At 44.5% G+C, this 13,539-nt stretch overlaps 1 protein-coding gene across 2 annotated transcripts; it reads right to left on the bottom strand.

Annotated features, from left to right (window-relative positions):
- Positions 1-409: 409 nt before the first annotated feature.
- Positions 410-12,912, bottom strand: LOC146832868 (zinc finger CCCH domain-containing protein 10-like). 2 transcript variants are annotated; one of them, XM_085600291.1, is made up of 2 exons: positions 12,790-12,912; positions 410-2,505 (listed from the first exon to the last, which is right to left on the bottom strand). In XM_085600291.1, exon 2 carries the CDS (start codon positions 2,449-2,451, stop codon positions 1,471-1,473), a length of 981 nt encoding a protein of 326 aa, XP_085456417.1. In that variant the 5' UTR covers positions 2,452-2,505; positions 12,790-12,912; the 3' UTR covers positions 410-1,470. The 2 variants fall into 2 exon arrangements, with proteins under 2 accessions (XP_085456417.1, XP_085456418.1); XM_085600292.1 differs by having other exon boundaries at positions 12,859-12,874.
- Between the last annotated feature and the right edge of the window lie 627 nt (positions 12,913-13,539).

The following is a 13,539-nucleotide window of genomic DNA, read 5'->3' as shown; positions in this document are numbered from 1 at the left end:
ATAAAGTAGAGATATGTAGCCTCTGGTGGGGAAGGATGCCCATTGTTAGTTTCCCTGCTAAGGGGTTGTATTCTTGCAGCTTATCCAACGTGGTGGGGTGGGGCTGTATGGTGTGTCTAAGCTGTAGTAAGTAACAAGAGAATTGTGTATTTTTTATCTAAAGCGCTGCACCCCAATAAGGCATTTACCCGTAATGCCATTTTCCTTCTTAAAAATGTGTAGGTTTTTTTGAACGGACACTTGGATTTTAGTTTGAGAGAGCTTCTGCCACAGTAAATGTTTTTATTCATATTCTAGGCAATGCTGAGAGTATTGGTAAGAAGAGTGAGGCCCACATGTTTCATTTGTGTCCAAATCCCCACTTTACTCACAGTCATTCAAGAGATTAATAACACAAACACATTCCTGCTTTGATATATAAAAGATTTTTTAATAAAAACTCTTCATTCAGAAACATCCAGGAGGTACATATTCCAAAAAAAGCTTACAAATTCAAAGTGAAACAAATTGGTCACATAATCTGAAAACATTATTTGTAACCCTTGTAAAACGAAAGAGCAGAAAATGTGAACCGCTACTGATGTCAACACCAACTTGCATTAAGATCAATCTTTGAAAAAGGGGCAGAACTTTGAAAGCATTGTAATTGGTTCCATTTCTTGGCAAACTGGACAAGAATGTTTTAGGACTAACGGCATGAAGCACAACCTATACACAAACCAAGCAGCATCATGGGTCCAAATTGTTTTACAAAGGAATAAGGCTGCTTGCTACATACTCAAAGTCACAAGTTTGTAGACATTTACTTTTCTCTTGAAGGTTCATTAATATTGTCAGGAACGCAGTTTGTTTCTTTCCTATTGCGCTTCGGTTTGTTGTAAGGCCAAGTCATAATTAGTGAGTTTGATATGCAAAGTTGTACCCGAGGCCTAAATACAGTGGTTAGGCTGGGAATGCACTGAAAGCAGTCACTTAGACATGTGTGCATTATCCAGCTTATTATCACCTTCTCAACATAAGTGACAAATAGAGCTTAGCCTTGATCACTATTGACAGTTGATGCAATTCAAAACAGGCTGCTCAGAGCAAAAAATTATTTTAAAAATTTAACGCAGGTTTTTACTCAGCTAAACCACGATTTTGTGACCGAACCGCTTCCAAAAATATTTTATCTCGCGCTCATTTTAGAAACTAGGAACTAGCTCTTTTTAAAACAGCGAAACCCTACTCCCAGCAACCCTGTAAAGTGTGTGTGTTGGGGGGGGGGGGGGGGGGGGGGGGGGAGAGAAGATCAACTGTAAGACTGTCGACTTGCCCCAAAAGTAATTTGTGTGCCAAAACGTTGATACAACTATTATGGGCAAACACGTCTACACAGGATGTGCATCTGCAATGCCGGGTGTCATTGCCAGTACATATTGAGAGAGGAGGAGCGGTGTTCGGCCGAAAGTGGCCCAGGTATGGGTTCATTTAGTTTGCTGTGCCAACTTGGCCTGCAGTTTGTGGGGTAGAAGCGGTCACCAACTCACGTTTAGGTATAAGGTGTTGCTGTAGGGCGTGGCTGCTTAAGGTGGTATGAGTCTGTGTCTGTGTGAGGCCATGGTTATAGTTGGTGACCACTGCCGGCATATCACCTGTAGCCGCTGCCAAACTTAAAGTCAGAATTTTGGCCTGGTGCTGGCGAAACTGAGCGTTCTGTTCCAGCAGCACCTCATTTGAGGCCTGGAGGACAGATACCTGTTTCTTTAGCTCCTCTACACGCCTACGTAACAAGATGGCCTCTTCCTCTAACTGGCGATGCTCGGGAGTACGAACAGGGGCCAAGCCGTAATCATGCACTGGCATCTGTGTGCCTTCTACCCGTCGCCTCTTAAGCATAGAACCCAGATCCTGGAAAGTGTTGGTGATGTATGGGCTAACATAGGTATCAGAGCGGTTCACCATGGGGAATGTGCTCTGCATCAGGGCCATGTTCTCCATATTCAGATTTTTCTTGTCAAATTGATAATTATAATCCATATTGTACTCGTTTTCTCTCTGGATATGACGAAACTTGCACTTTGTGCCTCGCAGGCACCCACCCTTTAAATAGTCCCTGCAGATTGGGACCTCCTCTTTGCTGTTGGGGAGGTCAGTTGGTTGGAGCCCCAAGTTAGCAGCTACTTTCTGGTGCAGGTGAGGCGGGAGTTCGCCTGTTTTTTTGTAGTGATCCTCATCTTGCCTGGTGCCGTGAACGAACTTGCAGCTGAGGTGCACGCACTCCTTATTCTGAAAGTCGTGACAGAAAATAAACTCGTTCTTGGTCACACCTGGGTCTGGCACGCTGGCGTCGGGGTGGCGGAATCGGCAGCGAGACCCTCGATAGCAAACGTTGCGTAGGAAATCTCGGCAAACATCCTTGGTGCTGTCTCCGGCCTCATCGCTGCCGCTTGCACTATCCCTGTCTGGCATTTTTACCCCCCAACGCTCAGCGCAGTATGGGCGAACGAAGCGCTCTGCGAACAGCTGCAAGACAGAAAACCATTTCCAACAATTAAGAGCAACTCCAGAACTGTCAAAATAACTCTGACGGGGCTTCAGAAAACCATACTATTTAGACAATTCATAGGATAGCAATGCACATTAAGCCTGCCAGGCCCAACTACTTGGACACTTCTGTTCAGCTGGTGAAAATGGGAAACAGTAGGAAAGATAACGGAGACTAAAGAGACTTCTCCAAACATGGTAGGAGGAGAAGTTTTATTCATAACCTAACAAGAGCTCACAGACCAGGCTCACCTGAACACTGTGCTTTTTAACAAATACTTAACTCTGCAAAAGCAGTGACATACAACTCAATTATACAGCTGATATTAACATTGCTATTCTATCTAATTAAGCACTACATTCTCAAGAATTCTTATAAGAACTATAAAAGCCATCAGTGTCAAAGTTTGATTAGAAGCCTAAAAACTGCTCTAAAATGGGACTGGTTCGAGATTTGTCTCTCGAGGGAAGTAAATCAGGAAAGAAAGAAAAGGCATGTTGTGCTAAGGGAAAAGGTTTATATATTCACAATGGCAATTAACTAATGTTTCAACGTCATTTTGCAGAAAAGAAAGATTGAAGTGCGACAAACATATATACACACACACTGAAAAAGCAAAGGTTTCATTTTATACACAAAACCATAGAAATTCAGCAGTTATAGTTATCTCAAGCAACTATAACTCGTGCCCTAAGTTAACTATAACTCGTGTCATGCACGTTTTCTCATCAATAAATTTCACAGCAAAGGTTGCAGTGATATTATCAATGATGTCATGACTGATGTAATATATGGGGTAATTAGCAGTGCATGGCACAGGAGACAGTTATAATTACCTTAGGGGCGCGAGTTATGGTTACTTGAGATAACTGCAACTGCTGAATTTCTATGGTTATGTGTGTGTAAAATCTGAACCCATCTATAACGTCCCTGTAACCTTTGCTTTTCTCACCCCAGTGAATTTCTAAGGTTTTAAAAATTCCATTTCCCAACTATAACATCCCTGTAAGCGTAAGTTTTTTCAGTGAAATTCAATTTTTTTAAATGCTATTTCCTAACTACAACGCCCCTGTAACGTGGCTGTGTGAATGGTTGGGTGGGTGTGTAAGTAGGTGTGCGAGTTCGTGTGCGACTTGCTGTGTGGTTTTGTGAGTGGGTGTGAGAGGAGGTGTGTGGGTGCATGTGCTTTCTTTTTAACCAGCGCTTGGATCAGCAGATCCACCCAAATCCAGGAGAATCATGCACCCCAAAATATTTGGGGGACAATTTCTTGCCCAAGAGGGGTCCCTCACTAACCCCTCCATCAGTCCATTGTTGTCAGGGTACCTCTATACGGCCCTCTTCTATGGCTTTTAAATTTCAATTTCCCCGCTGGGAAAGTGTCCCGATGAACAAATTGGCGGCTGAAAATTACCTCTCAGGTTGTGGCCATTCAATCAGGGCAATGCTTTTGGCACTTGGATCCGCAGCTTGACGGATCACCCGAAACTTTACAGAAAGCAGCTGAATCAACTGGCAAACTAGTCTTAGAAACTTCATGAAGATTCGTCAAACGCCACCAAAGTTATTAGCGAAACAAAAAACACTTTCCCTATGGAAACTAGGTCCTAACTAGACAGACCCCCCCCTAGGATTAAGCGATTTGCAAAATCAGCACTTTTGTAAAAATACTTTGATTTTTACAAAAGTGGCTGCAAAATGTTTTTTTTTTTTTTACAAAAACTTTGCCGGTCACCCTCTCTTTACTGGCTCTGTGCGCAGCTGAGTCAGTAAAGGGAGGGTGAGCGGCAGGCCAGCAGGCAACAGGTGTTAAATTCCTCTATTGCCTGCCGTTGAAATGCACAGAGCCCCCTCCTGTGTGATTAGCCTGCAGCCCGCCTCACAAGTTTGTGTGCCCCCTGATGACTCTGCAGACCCTTGAAAGGCTCTTCTGCCCCCCCCCCCCCCCATCCTTCACTGCACTCCTCTCCCTTGATCCCCTCTTCTCCTATTAACTTCCATTTCTCCTCACTTTTGTTTTATATACTCTCAACCTTCTCTGCCGCCCCCAGCCGCCCTGCACGCATAGGTTGTCTAATGCCAAAAAGATCAGGTGACATTTTAATCTACTCTCTTTGGCATTAGACACCCTCTGCTTCCAGGCGCTCTGCTGCTGGAGACTCTGCAACGGTACAGACTGACACAGCACAGTCTCCAGCTGTAGTAGAGCAGAGCTCTTCAGTATTTTTGCGGTAGGGACACTTTTTGCCCACCGCAAAGGTTTTGGGCTGCAAAATTTGCCACCCAAAGCCGCAAAATGCTGGGGGGGGTTCTGACTATAACTACCCATTGGAGACCACCAATTGGATGTAGATATATATACACACACACATACATATATGCACATATACACACACACACACTCTTTTTTTGTCCAGATAAAAGACTGTCTCTGTAACATTTTGTAAAGTAGGGGTTGGCCCTGGCAATGTTCACCATTTCACTTTCCTTTCTCCCTTACCAGGCAATATTGTTTGAGGGGTGAGATTGAATTACCAACAACTGAAGTGACGGCAAAGGGATCACTGTTGCAAGGGCTGGGCAGTGAACAGGAGCATTTCTAAGCAACAGGCAAAAGTCTGTGTTGGTTAAGGCAGACTGTGCATGTGTTGTCTAGAGCCAGTGAGGCCACTGGACAATACATATTTGGGATACTACAACCCTATATTTTGAACGAGCAATTGCTCTCCTATCTCACTGGGAATTTTTACTGCGTTCCACCAGACAGTAGTGTAATGCATTGAAGACATACCCACGGGCTGCAGGCAAGAGCACATTTCATCAGTTTACCATGACCGGTATGATTAAATGCTCTGCGCACAGAAGTTAGTGTTTGTTTGCACACTAGTTGGCAAGGCAATTTTAGCTCTGCAGATGAAACTATATAAATTATTAACACAATAAATTGTGTTCTAGTGTACAGGAGAGAGCAAAACGAACACAATATTAAAAGAATGGCCCGAGTGATCTGGGAGGCAGTATTAAACAATCATTTGCGATGAAATAGGTCTCGAATTTGTGAGAGTTTAAGCTATTGGCATTGTAAATGACAATACCTTTTATTTATAGATTTTGATAATTAACATAAATAAAAAACATTGTCATGCACAATGCCAATAGCTCAAACTCTTGTAAGCGTGAGACCTATTCAAAGAAGCGGACGCAATTGTCCTGGGCTGCTTAGAAAGTGAAAGCGCGCATGGCACGCTGAATGCTGTCGAAAAGCATGTTGTGCCTGCATTAGGAAAAACTATTTAATGAAAATAGTGGTTACAGACTAAAAAAAGACTCACTGTGTAACAACCGAAGTAAAAGGGCCAGTCCTCATGGGTGGTTACGAATGAAGACAAGGCGGTACTAAGGAGGGGCTAACAAGCCTATTAATGAATCAGAAGTCAGCACTTACTAAGGACAATAACACAAGCCAGTGACAAATATAGACAGAGTGGGCGGGGCTTCTATTCCATACTCTAATACAGCATGGCTCGCAGAGCAGCGCATGCACTGCCCAGGCTCGACTTAAAAAAAATAAGAAAAGCAAAAGCACAAATGAAGAGGGCATTGAGGAGCATAGAAAAGGTAAAAAAAGAAGAAAAAAACTGCCTGTCAAAGGGCATCAGTGAAGCAAAAGTAAATTATATATTTTTTTAATTATGTCCGTTGTTGGGTACATCAACAATAGTTGAAAGGCTCGGAATAAGCTACTGTTTAGGTTGTCAGTTAAAGAATGAGACAGATTCTCCTGAGAAACGGATGATTATGTGTACAAATGGTTAAGGAGCAAGATGAACAAGTGCATTTTAAAGATCCTCTTAGTGGCTTAGTATACCCAAGGTTGTCATAGACTTCTACAGTTTGAAATAAGTCTGATTCTCATAGCATTGTTTTAACTTCCGGGGGGCAAAGCTTAGAAGAGCAATACAAGGGTGTACTTTTTTATTTTAGGCATTTGATCAGACAGTGGGGACCCTTTTATGTGCAGCTACCCGCTTTGTAGGGAATAACAATAATGTACTGTCTGAGGAAAACTACAGACAGGTTATATTAGACATGTATCCAGTGCTTGCATCTGGCAGTGAAGGGAATGGAGGAAAACAGCGAACTGCATCTGAAACTACTTATTAATACAAAAGAAGAGGGTCTATTCACTGTCATCAAACAAGTGCAAACAAAAAGGCAGTGTTCAAGGACCTTTATGTACCTGACAGAGCTGATATTATAAAGGGGTGTGGGGCGGGATCGTGCTCAGCTTTGTCCTCCAATTGGGAGGAGGCTTCATTATACACTTGATGTAACCCCACAACAGAATCCAGGTCAAAGATGTGCAGTCTGAGACTATAGGCTTGTCTGCAAGACTGGAGAGGAGTTTTGCAGCATTCAAGCACAATTGTACCTCCGTAAGGACAGGCCTATGAGCTCTGCAGATGAACTTGTTAATTCAGGGAAGAGTGCAACCTGTTCGTTCTCCCTGAAGCAGAGAGGCTACTGGTCTACAAAAACGAATAAGTACGAAAGAAAGCTAGTAAGGAAAACAGAAACATTATGGAAGGGGGTGTAAAAATATAAATGTTATTTAGCAATAATATATGTTTATGTCAAAAACATACATTGTTAGTTTTTCAGAAAATGTAAAGGTGTACATAAATGTTGCTTTCTCGCCAAAAAGTATATATGCCCATAATCCGCTCAAAACATAGCACGGTTAACTGGATGCCAGTTTTCTTCCCGCATATTGTTTCAGAAGAGAACACCATTATATATGGTAATATTGGCAGGGCTCGACAAATCCACTCGCCCGCTCGCATTTGCGAGGGAGAATTGATGAGGACGAGCTATTTTTAGGTCCTACTCGCCCTTTCTGGCGAGTAGGAAGATAAACTAACTTTTGTCTTCTGTCTGTGAAAACGAAGCAAAAGTGACAAGATAAGATTTAAAGGCATTTTTATTGCTCACAAAGGGAATGAGCAATAAAGATGCCTTTAAATCTTGTTACCTTATCACTTTTGCTCCGTTTTCGGAGACGGAGGTCAAGCAGGTTGAAGTGAGGTCGAGGGGATTTTCCAAGGCACTAGACCTGCAGGACTAGTACCATTTTTCGAGCCCTGATTGGTGAAGGGCAGTAGGAGCACAATATTAACATATTAAGATACTAGTTGCCCAGCAACCATTTTCTTTTTAACAGTCACTCATGCAGCACCAATCAGGTAAATGTTAACGAACAAAAGTAAATAAAAAAACGAAGCACAGGACTGCATCGAACACGACTGTTGTGACAGCGATGTCTGTCAATTTAAATAAAAAAAATTTAAGTGCAACTCTCAGGATAAAATACTTAGCACCACCCGTACATAAAAGAGTGCTACCTTTCTATATGTGCAAACTAGTGTAAAATATTAAGCATTTTGCACTAGGTGGCCCAGCCAGCAAGCACGCCACTCTAAATTTGCTTATTTGCAATTGAAACATGACGCACATAGCCTCCTGATTAATCCTTATGACCATAGTAGACTGCTGCTTGCTGGTCTTCGAAATGGTATCTTCCAATATATTGTCTCGGTGATGGACCATCCCTGCCCACTAAAGTCGCCAGAATTTCATGTGCTCAAAACACCACAACTCATGTGTTTTCCTAGCAACTCCCAGATCCTATCTGAGCTGCCGTTTTTCCTTGCTTGCTCAATACACTAATGTTCCTGCATTCAGTGAGCTTCTTTTGACTCACAGACAGTAGACCCCCCCATACCCTAAATGTTCTCAACAACCAGCACTATCACTCTCCTGTATAGGCTTTGCTTTTTTTGCTGACAGGATGTTCCAAGCATTAAATGCTGTGTGCTAACAAAATTATAGTTTTACCTATCTTGTGATATTTCATGTTTGTGGAAGTGAAGTAGGAACCCATTGAGATTAGCAAATAAAAAAAATTACTTGCCTATATCCGATCTGCACCTTTATTTGGTATCTTATCATTTTGAATTTTAACGTCCCTCCTTCGAGGTGATTGCTTCTGAGCGTGTAACATCATTGAAAGATCAGGAAGAGTAAAATGACAGAGGAATGAACAATGTCACTTCCACAGCGCCTCTGCTTGAAGGACACCTAAAGAAGGTTAGTTCAACCAGAGGGACAGATACCAATTGTCACTTATGAAAGCAACAGCGCCCAAATCCATATATCATTAATGTACTGTGGACACCTGACAGACAGTGCAAATTTGACATAATTTGCTGGTGAAAGAAAGCAATGGTGCCACTAAAGGCACCAGTGCCTAAATTGATGCTTGGATGCGCACTCTTAAACAGAAGACTACTATGAAATTCTAGTTTTTAGGTCTCGCCTGACCCAGCGCATGCGCTGGTCTGGCGAGACTTAGTAAGGGCTTCAAAAATGCTACCATGGCCGGCATACAGCTTGCATGCATGTGCACGCGCTTACGAGCAGAGGCGCCATATAGCTTTCCTTGTCATGCTCAGTAAGCACATCGCTCGACGCGCAAGACATTTAGTAGGTGGGTTTTCAAAGAGCTACCCCACGCTTTGACTACACGCGCACAGCCACCATCTCATGCCATACCAATTTACGCATTGTCTATTTTAAATCGCCCTGGAGGCATCAGTGTGCTTCGCTGATGCAAAAGAAACGCACAGTCAAGGGATTCACTGTCCCAATTTGCACCTCACAGGCAACTGTGCTGCAATGGGGTGGCAGCTTCTCAGGGCAACAAGCATTGGCGTAGCCAATAGGTCTCACCTTTGGGACCTTATAAGTGTTTCGTTATCCAGCACAATATCCTTGGTGCAACAACATTAACTGTTGCATGGCTAAACACTTATAAGGTCCCAAAGGCGAGACCTATTGGCTATGCCTTCTCCACATCTGCCTTGCACCCTCCTCCCCCTCCGCCTTGCACCCTCCTCCGCCTTGCACCCTTCTCCCCCTCCGCCTTGCACCCTTCTCCCCCTCCGCCTTGCACCCTTCTCCGCCTCCAACCTGCACACTTCTCCACCTTGCACCCTTCTCCCCCTCCGCCTTGCACCCTTCTCTGCCTCCAACCTGCACCCTTCTCTGCCTCCAACCTGCACCCTTCTCCCCCTTCGCCTTACACCCTTCTCTGCCTCCAACCTGCACCCTTCTCTGCCTCCAACCTGCACCCTTCTCCCCCTCTGCCTTGCACCCTTCTCTGCCTTGCACCCTTCTCCCCCTCCGCCTTGCACACTTCTCCGCCTTGCACACTTCTCCCCCTCCGCCTTGTACCCTTCTCCCCCTCCGCCTTGCACCCTTCTCCCCCTCCGCCTTGCACCCTTCTCCCCCTCCGCCTTGCACCCTTCTCCCCCTCCGCCTTGCACCCTTCTCCCCCTCCGCCTTGCACCCTTCTCCCCCTCCGCCTTGCACCCTTCTCCGCCTCCAACCTGCACCCTTCTCCACCTTGCACCCTTCTCCCCCTCTGCCTTGCACCCTTCTCCCCCTCCGCCTTGCACCCTTCTCTGCCTCCAACCTGCACCCTTCTCTGCCTCCAACCTGCACCCTTCTCCCCCTTCGCCTTGCACCCTTCTCTGCCTCCAACCTGCACCCTTCTCTGCCTCCAACCTGCACCCTTCTCCACCTTGCACCCTTCTCCCCCTCTGCCTTGCACCCTTCTCTGCCTTGCACCTTTCTCCCCCTCCGACTTGCACACTTCTCTACCTTGCACCCTTCTCCCCTCCGCCTTGCACCCTTCTCCCCCTCCGCCTTGCACCCTTCTCCCCCTCCGCCTTGCACCCTTCTCCCCCTCCGCCTTGCATGCAAGCATTGGCATAGCCAATAGGTCTCGCTTTTAGGACCTTATAAGTATTTAGTTAAGCAGCACAATATCCTTGGTGCAACAACACCAACTGTTGAACTGTTGCATGGCTAAACATTTATAAGGTCCCAAAGGCGAGACCTATTGGCTACGCCAATGCTTGTTTAACCTTTTCAGCTGTGTCCTCATGATAGGACACTAACTTGCAACATTTTAAAAAATGTAAATGACTGTAGTTAAGACAGTAAATTAGCCTGAAATGTTGGCCTGAGTTAGAATAGGAAATCCACCCCAGCATCACTGCGGTGTCTGCTGTCCTGATGATACAACTAAAAATAAAAAGCAAGGCGGCAGTGCGCTGTCGTCACTAGTCGGTGAAGGAAAGCAACAGTGCACCTTTCCGTCTGGCACACACTGTGGAGTTACTTTGCAGGAGGGAAACAGGATAGACAATAACAAAGAGACTGGGCTGCAATTAAGGAAAGCACTGACAACACTAGCCTACAAATTTTCAATAGAAAAATAGTTACAGGTCTGTAGAAACAGTGTTACAAGGCAGACACTGATGTTAGGTATTAAGGTTTCTATAATACAAATATTAGTTGAGTTCTTTAAGGTCACCAGCGGCTGTTCTATCATTACATATGGAGAAGGCATGCGCATTTACATTACAGTGCAGGGGCAGATTGGGACTTTCATTTTTTTCATTCACACAGTAGAAAGCACTTTACCTGAAACATTCTAGTACTGGGACTAGAATAACAAACATTACCCCCCCCCCCCCCCGAGATTTTTTAAGTTTCATACAGTAAACTGGTCTACAACAAGTGTTGAACTTGCCATATCAAGAGCGTATGAATCACCACAATAATGGTTGCTTAAGATGTAAAAGAAAATGCAGAAGAGAAAGATGGCGCAACGACAAAAAATGTAGGTGGTTCCCCTAGTGCCCTGGAACACCACCACCATGTTCACGAACTGAAATTGTGGGCAATGTCAGTATACCTCTGCAATAGACGTACATTACAGTGGATGCATATGACACAAAATCCATGACTGCACTGGCTATTGCTGCAAAATCTACGAGCAATTTAGCAAAGTTAACGTAAATCTGATATTTAAAACTGCCCCTTTTTGGTATTGACCTCAATGTCGAACTTATTTATAATGTGCCAAATGGCAGGGGTCTACATTTGGCAGATTTTATTTTCTTGGCAAAGATGGTAACTCCACCAGATATTTGCATTAACAGATGTAAAGTTTATCAAGATTTGTTTAATGCAAAACTCTAATCGGCAGCGTTATAAGGTCAGCTAAAAATGCAGTTTATTTACTGTGTCACGAGCCATTAAGGCCATCGGCCACACTTGTGCTATAAAGCTGAGATGCAGCATAAGGGCGAGGTACACTCTCCAATTAAATTATCGACGCACAGGTGTCCAGGTAATAACCGCATGAGTGTAATATTGTAGAAATTACAAGCTGATGTGGAAAATCATACGAGTTTCCGTACGCTTGCATTTGCTAGTATGCCTTTACAAAACCTGGTCAATTTTCCCGAAGATGGGGTATGCAAGGCAGTGCAAAATCATTTAGCAATGCACTTTTAAAAATGAAACTCTTTACTAATGGAAAGCAGTCATTTGTGACAAGCGTGCACCCCACTAAGTATTCCAGAAATCTGGACTTTATGTTTTACCAATCAAATACTGAAGGAGACTCGCGGTTTTGGAAATGTTTGGGGAAGGCTGCGAGGTTCATGCCCGGATCTGCACTCTAAGGGCAGCACTGTCTGCAATGCACAACCAGCACTTTTTCAATCGCTTCTTCAAATAGTTGAGGATGCTTAACTTTCTCCCAATGTTCTAGGACTGGAAGCGTTAGAATAGTACATTTACTTTCATGACGTCCCCAACGCCTTCTGCTGCCGCCATGGGCGCGGTTCAAGACAAGAAACTCAAACAAACCTGGATGGGGGATGCAAAAGACGAGGACTGCGCAGTGAAATTTCTGCCTTATTTTGCTGCGAGGGAATTCGTTTCTCTGCACGGCGGACTCGGCCCAGTCTAAGTTCCCACTGCAATTACTGAATTTGTAACGCGTAAATCGCGCACTTAACCTCTGTACACCGAACGAAATGATTACATTTCAGACATCTAACGCAGAGAGAATTTCAAAACGGGTACGATTCAGGCGAAAGTAAAAGTAAAGTAATCGAATTTAAGGGCACGCAGAACAGGATCAAAGGTCCTCCTATTCCATTCATTCGTTAAAGAAGACCACGGACGTTCGACGCAAGGCCCCAACACACTTCTATTCCCTTAAAAATAATCTGACCGTTGAATACCAGTTATATCATCTAGCGGCAGAAAGGAAAATTATTCCCGTAAATGCCATATATGGGTTCAAAAGTAGAATGCAACGTGACCCGCCTGCTACTTACACAGAGCTATCGCTAAATCCGGCTCACAGACCGTCGTACGGTTATCGATCTTAGATTGACGACACTCACTTTTCCATAAATTCAATGCTTCCGGGTCACATGGCAGCCAATCACATAGTTGAACGTTTCACGTCGTCGCGGGAGAACGGAAGGACTCGTACAATGCAACGTGACCAGCGATTGGCCAATCGTTAACACATCAGCCAATCCTGCACCGCTGCACAAAACTCAGATTTGCTCTTTGGCTGTGGCCGGTAGTAAAACATTAAAGTCCCTGAGGTGATAGTAGACTGCTAGGGTTTAACAGGTGAGTCTGAAGCTAGTCTACCCCTTTATTCGCCACCCCTTCCCCAAAGGGAGGGAGATGTGGCTGAAACCGGGAGCCTTAGTGAAGGTCACCCCCCTCCCTCCCGGAGCAGAATCCGGGCTTGAAACAGCGGGGGCAAGGGGAGTTTAGGCAGGGAAGTTACTGGGCAGGAGATTAGGACACTGGGTGTAGCTCAGCCATACATTTAAGCAAAGGAATTTGGCTGGGAGTGGTGAGTATTTAAACACAAACGCCACCCTCTTTCTCCTGGGAATCTTACAGAGTGGGGAGAGGAGTTTTTTTTTGTTGTTGCATATTTATATAGCGCGAACTCGACCCGAAGGTATTGGTGCCCTTTACATAGCACCGTATTTACATTACACATTCAGGCACGAGGAGATTAAGTGATTTGCCCAGGCGAACTCATAATTACAATGAAATTG

The sequence above is a fragment of the Triturus cristatus genome, chromosome 4_2 (assembly GCF_964204655.1).
Source record: "Triturus cristatus chromosome 4_2, aTriCri1.1, whole genome shotgun sequence".
Classification (NCBI taxonomy): Eukaryota; Metazoa; Chordata; class Amphibia; order Caudata; family Salamandridae; genus Triturus; species Triturus cristatus.
The sequence above is the reverse complement of the archived record's forward strand: the minus strand, read 5'-3'. Positions and strand labels throughout refer to the sequence as shown.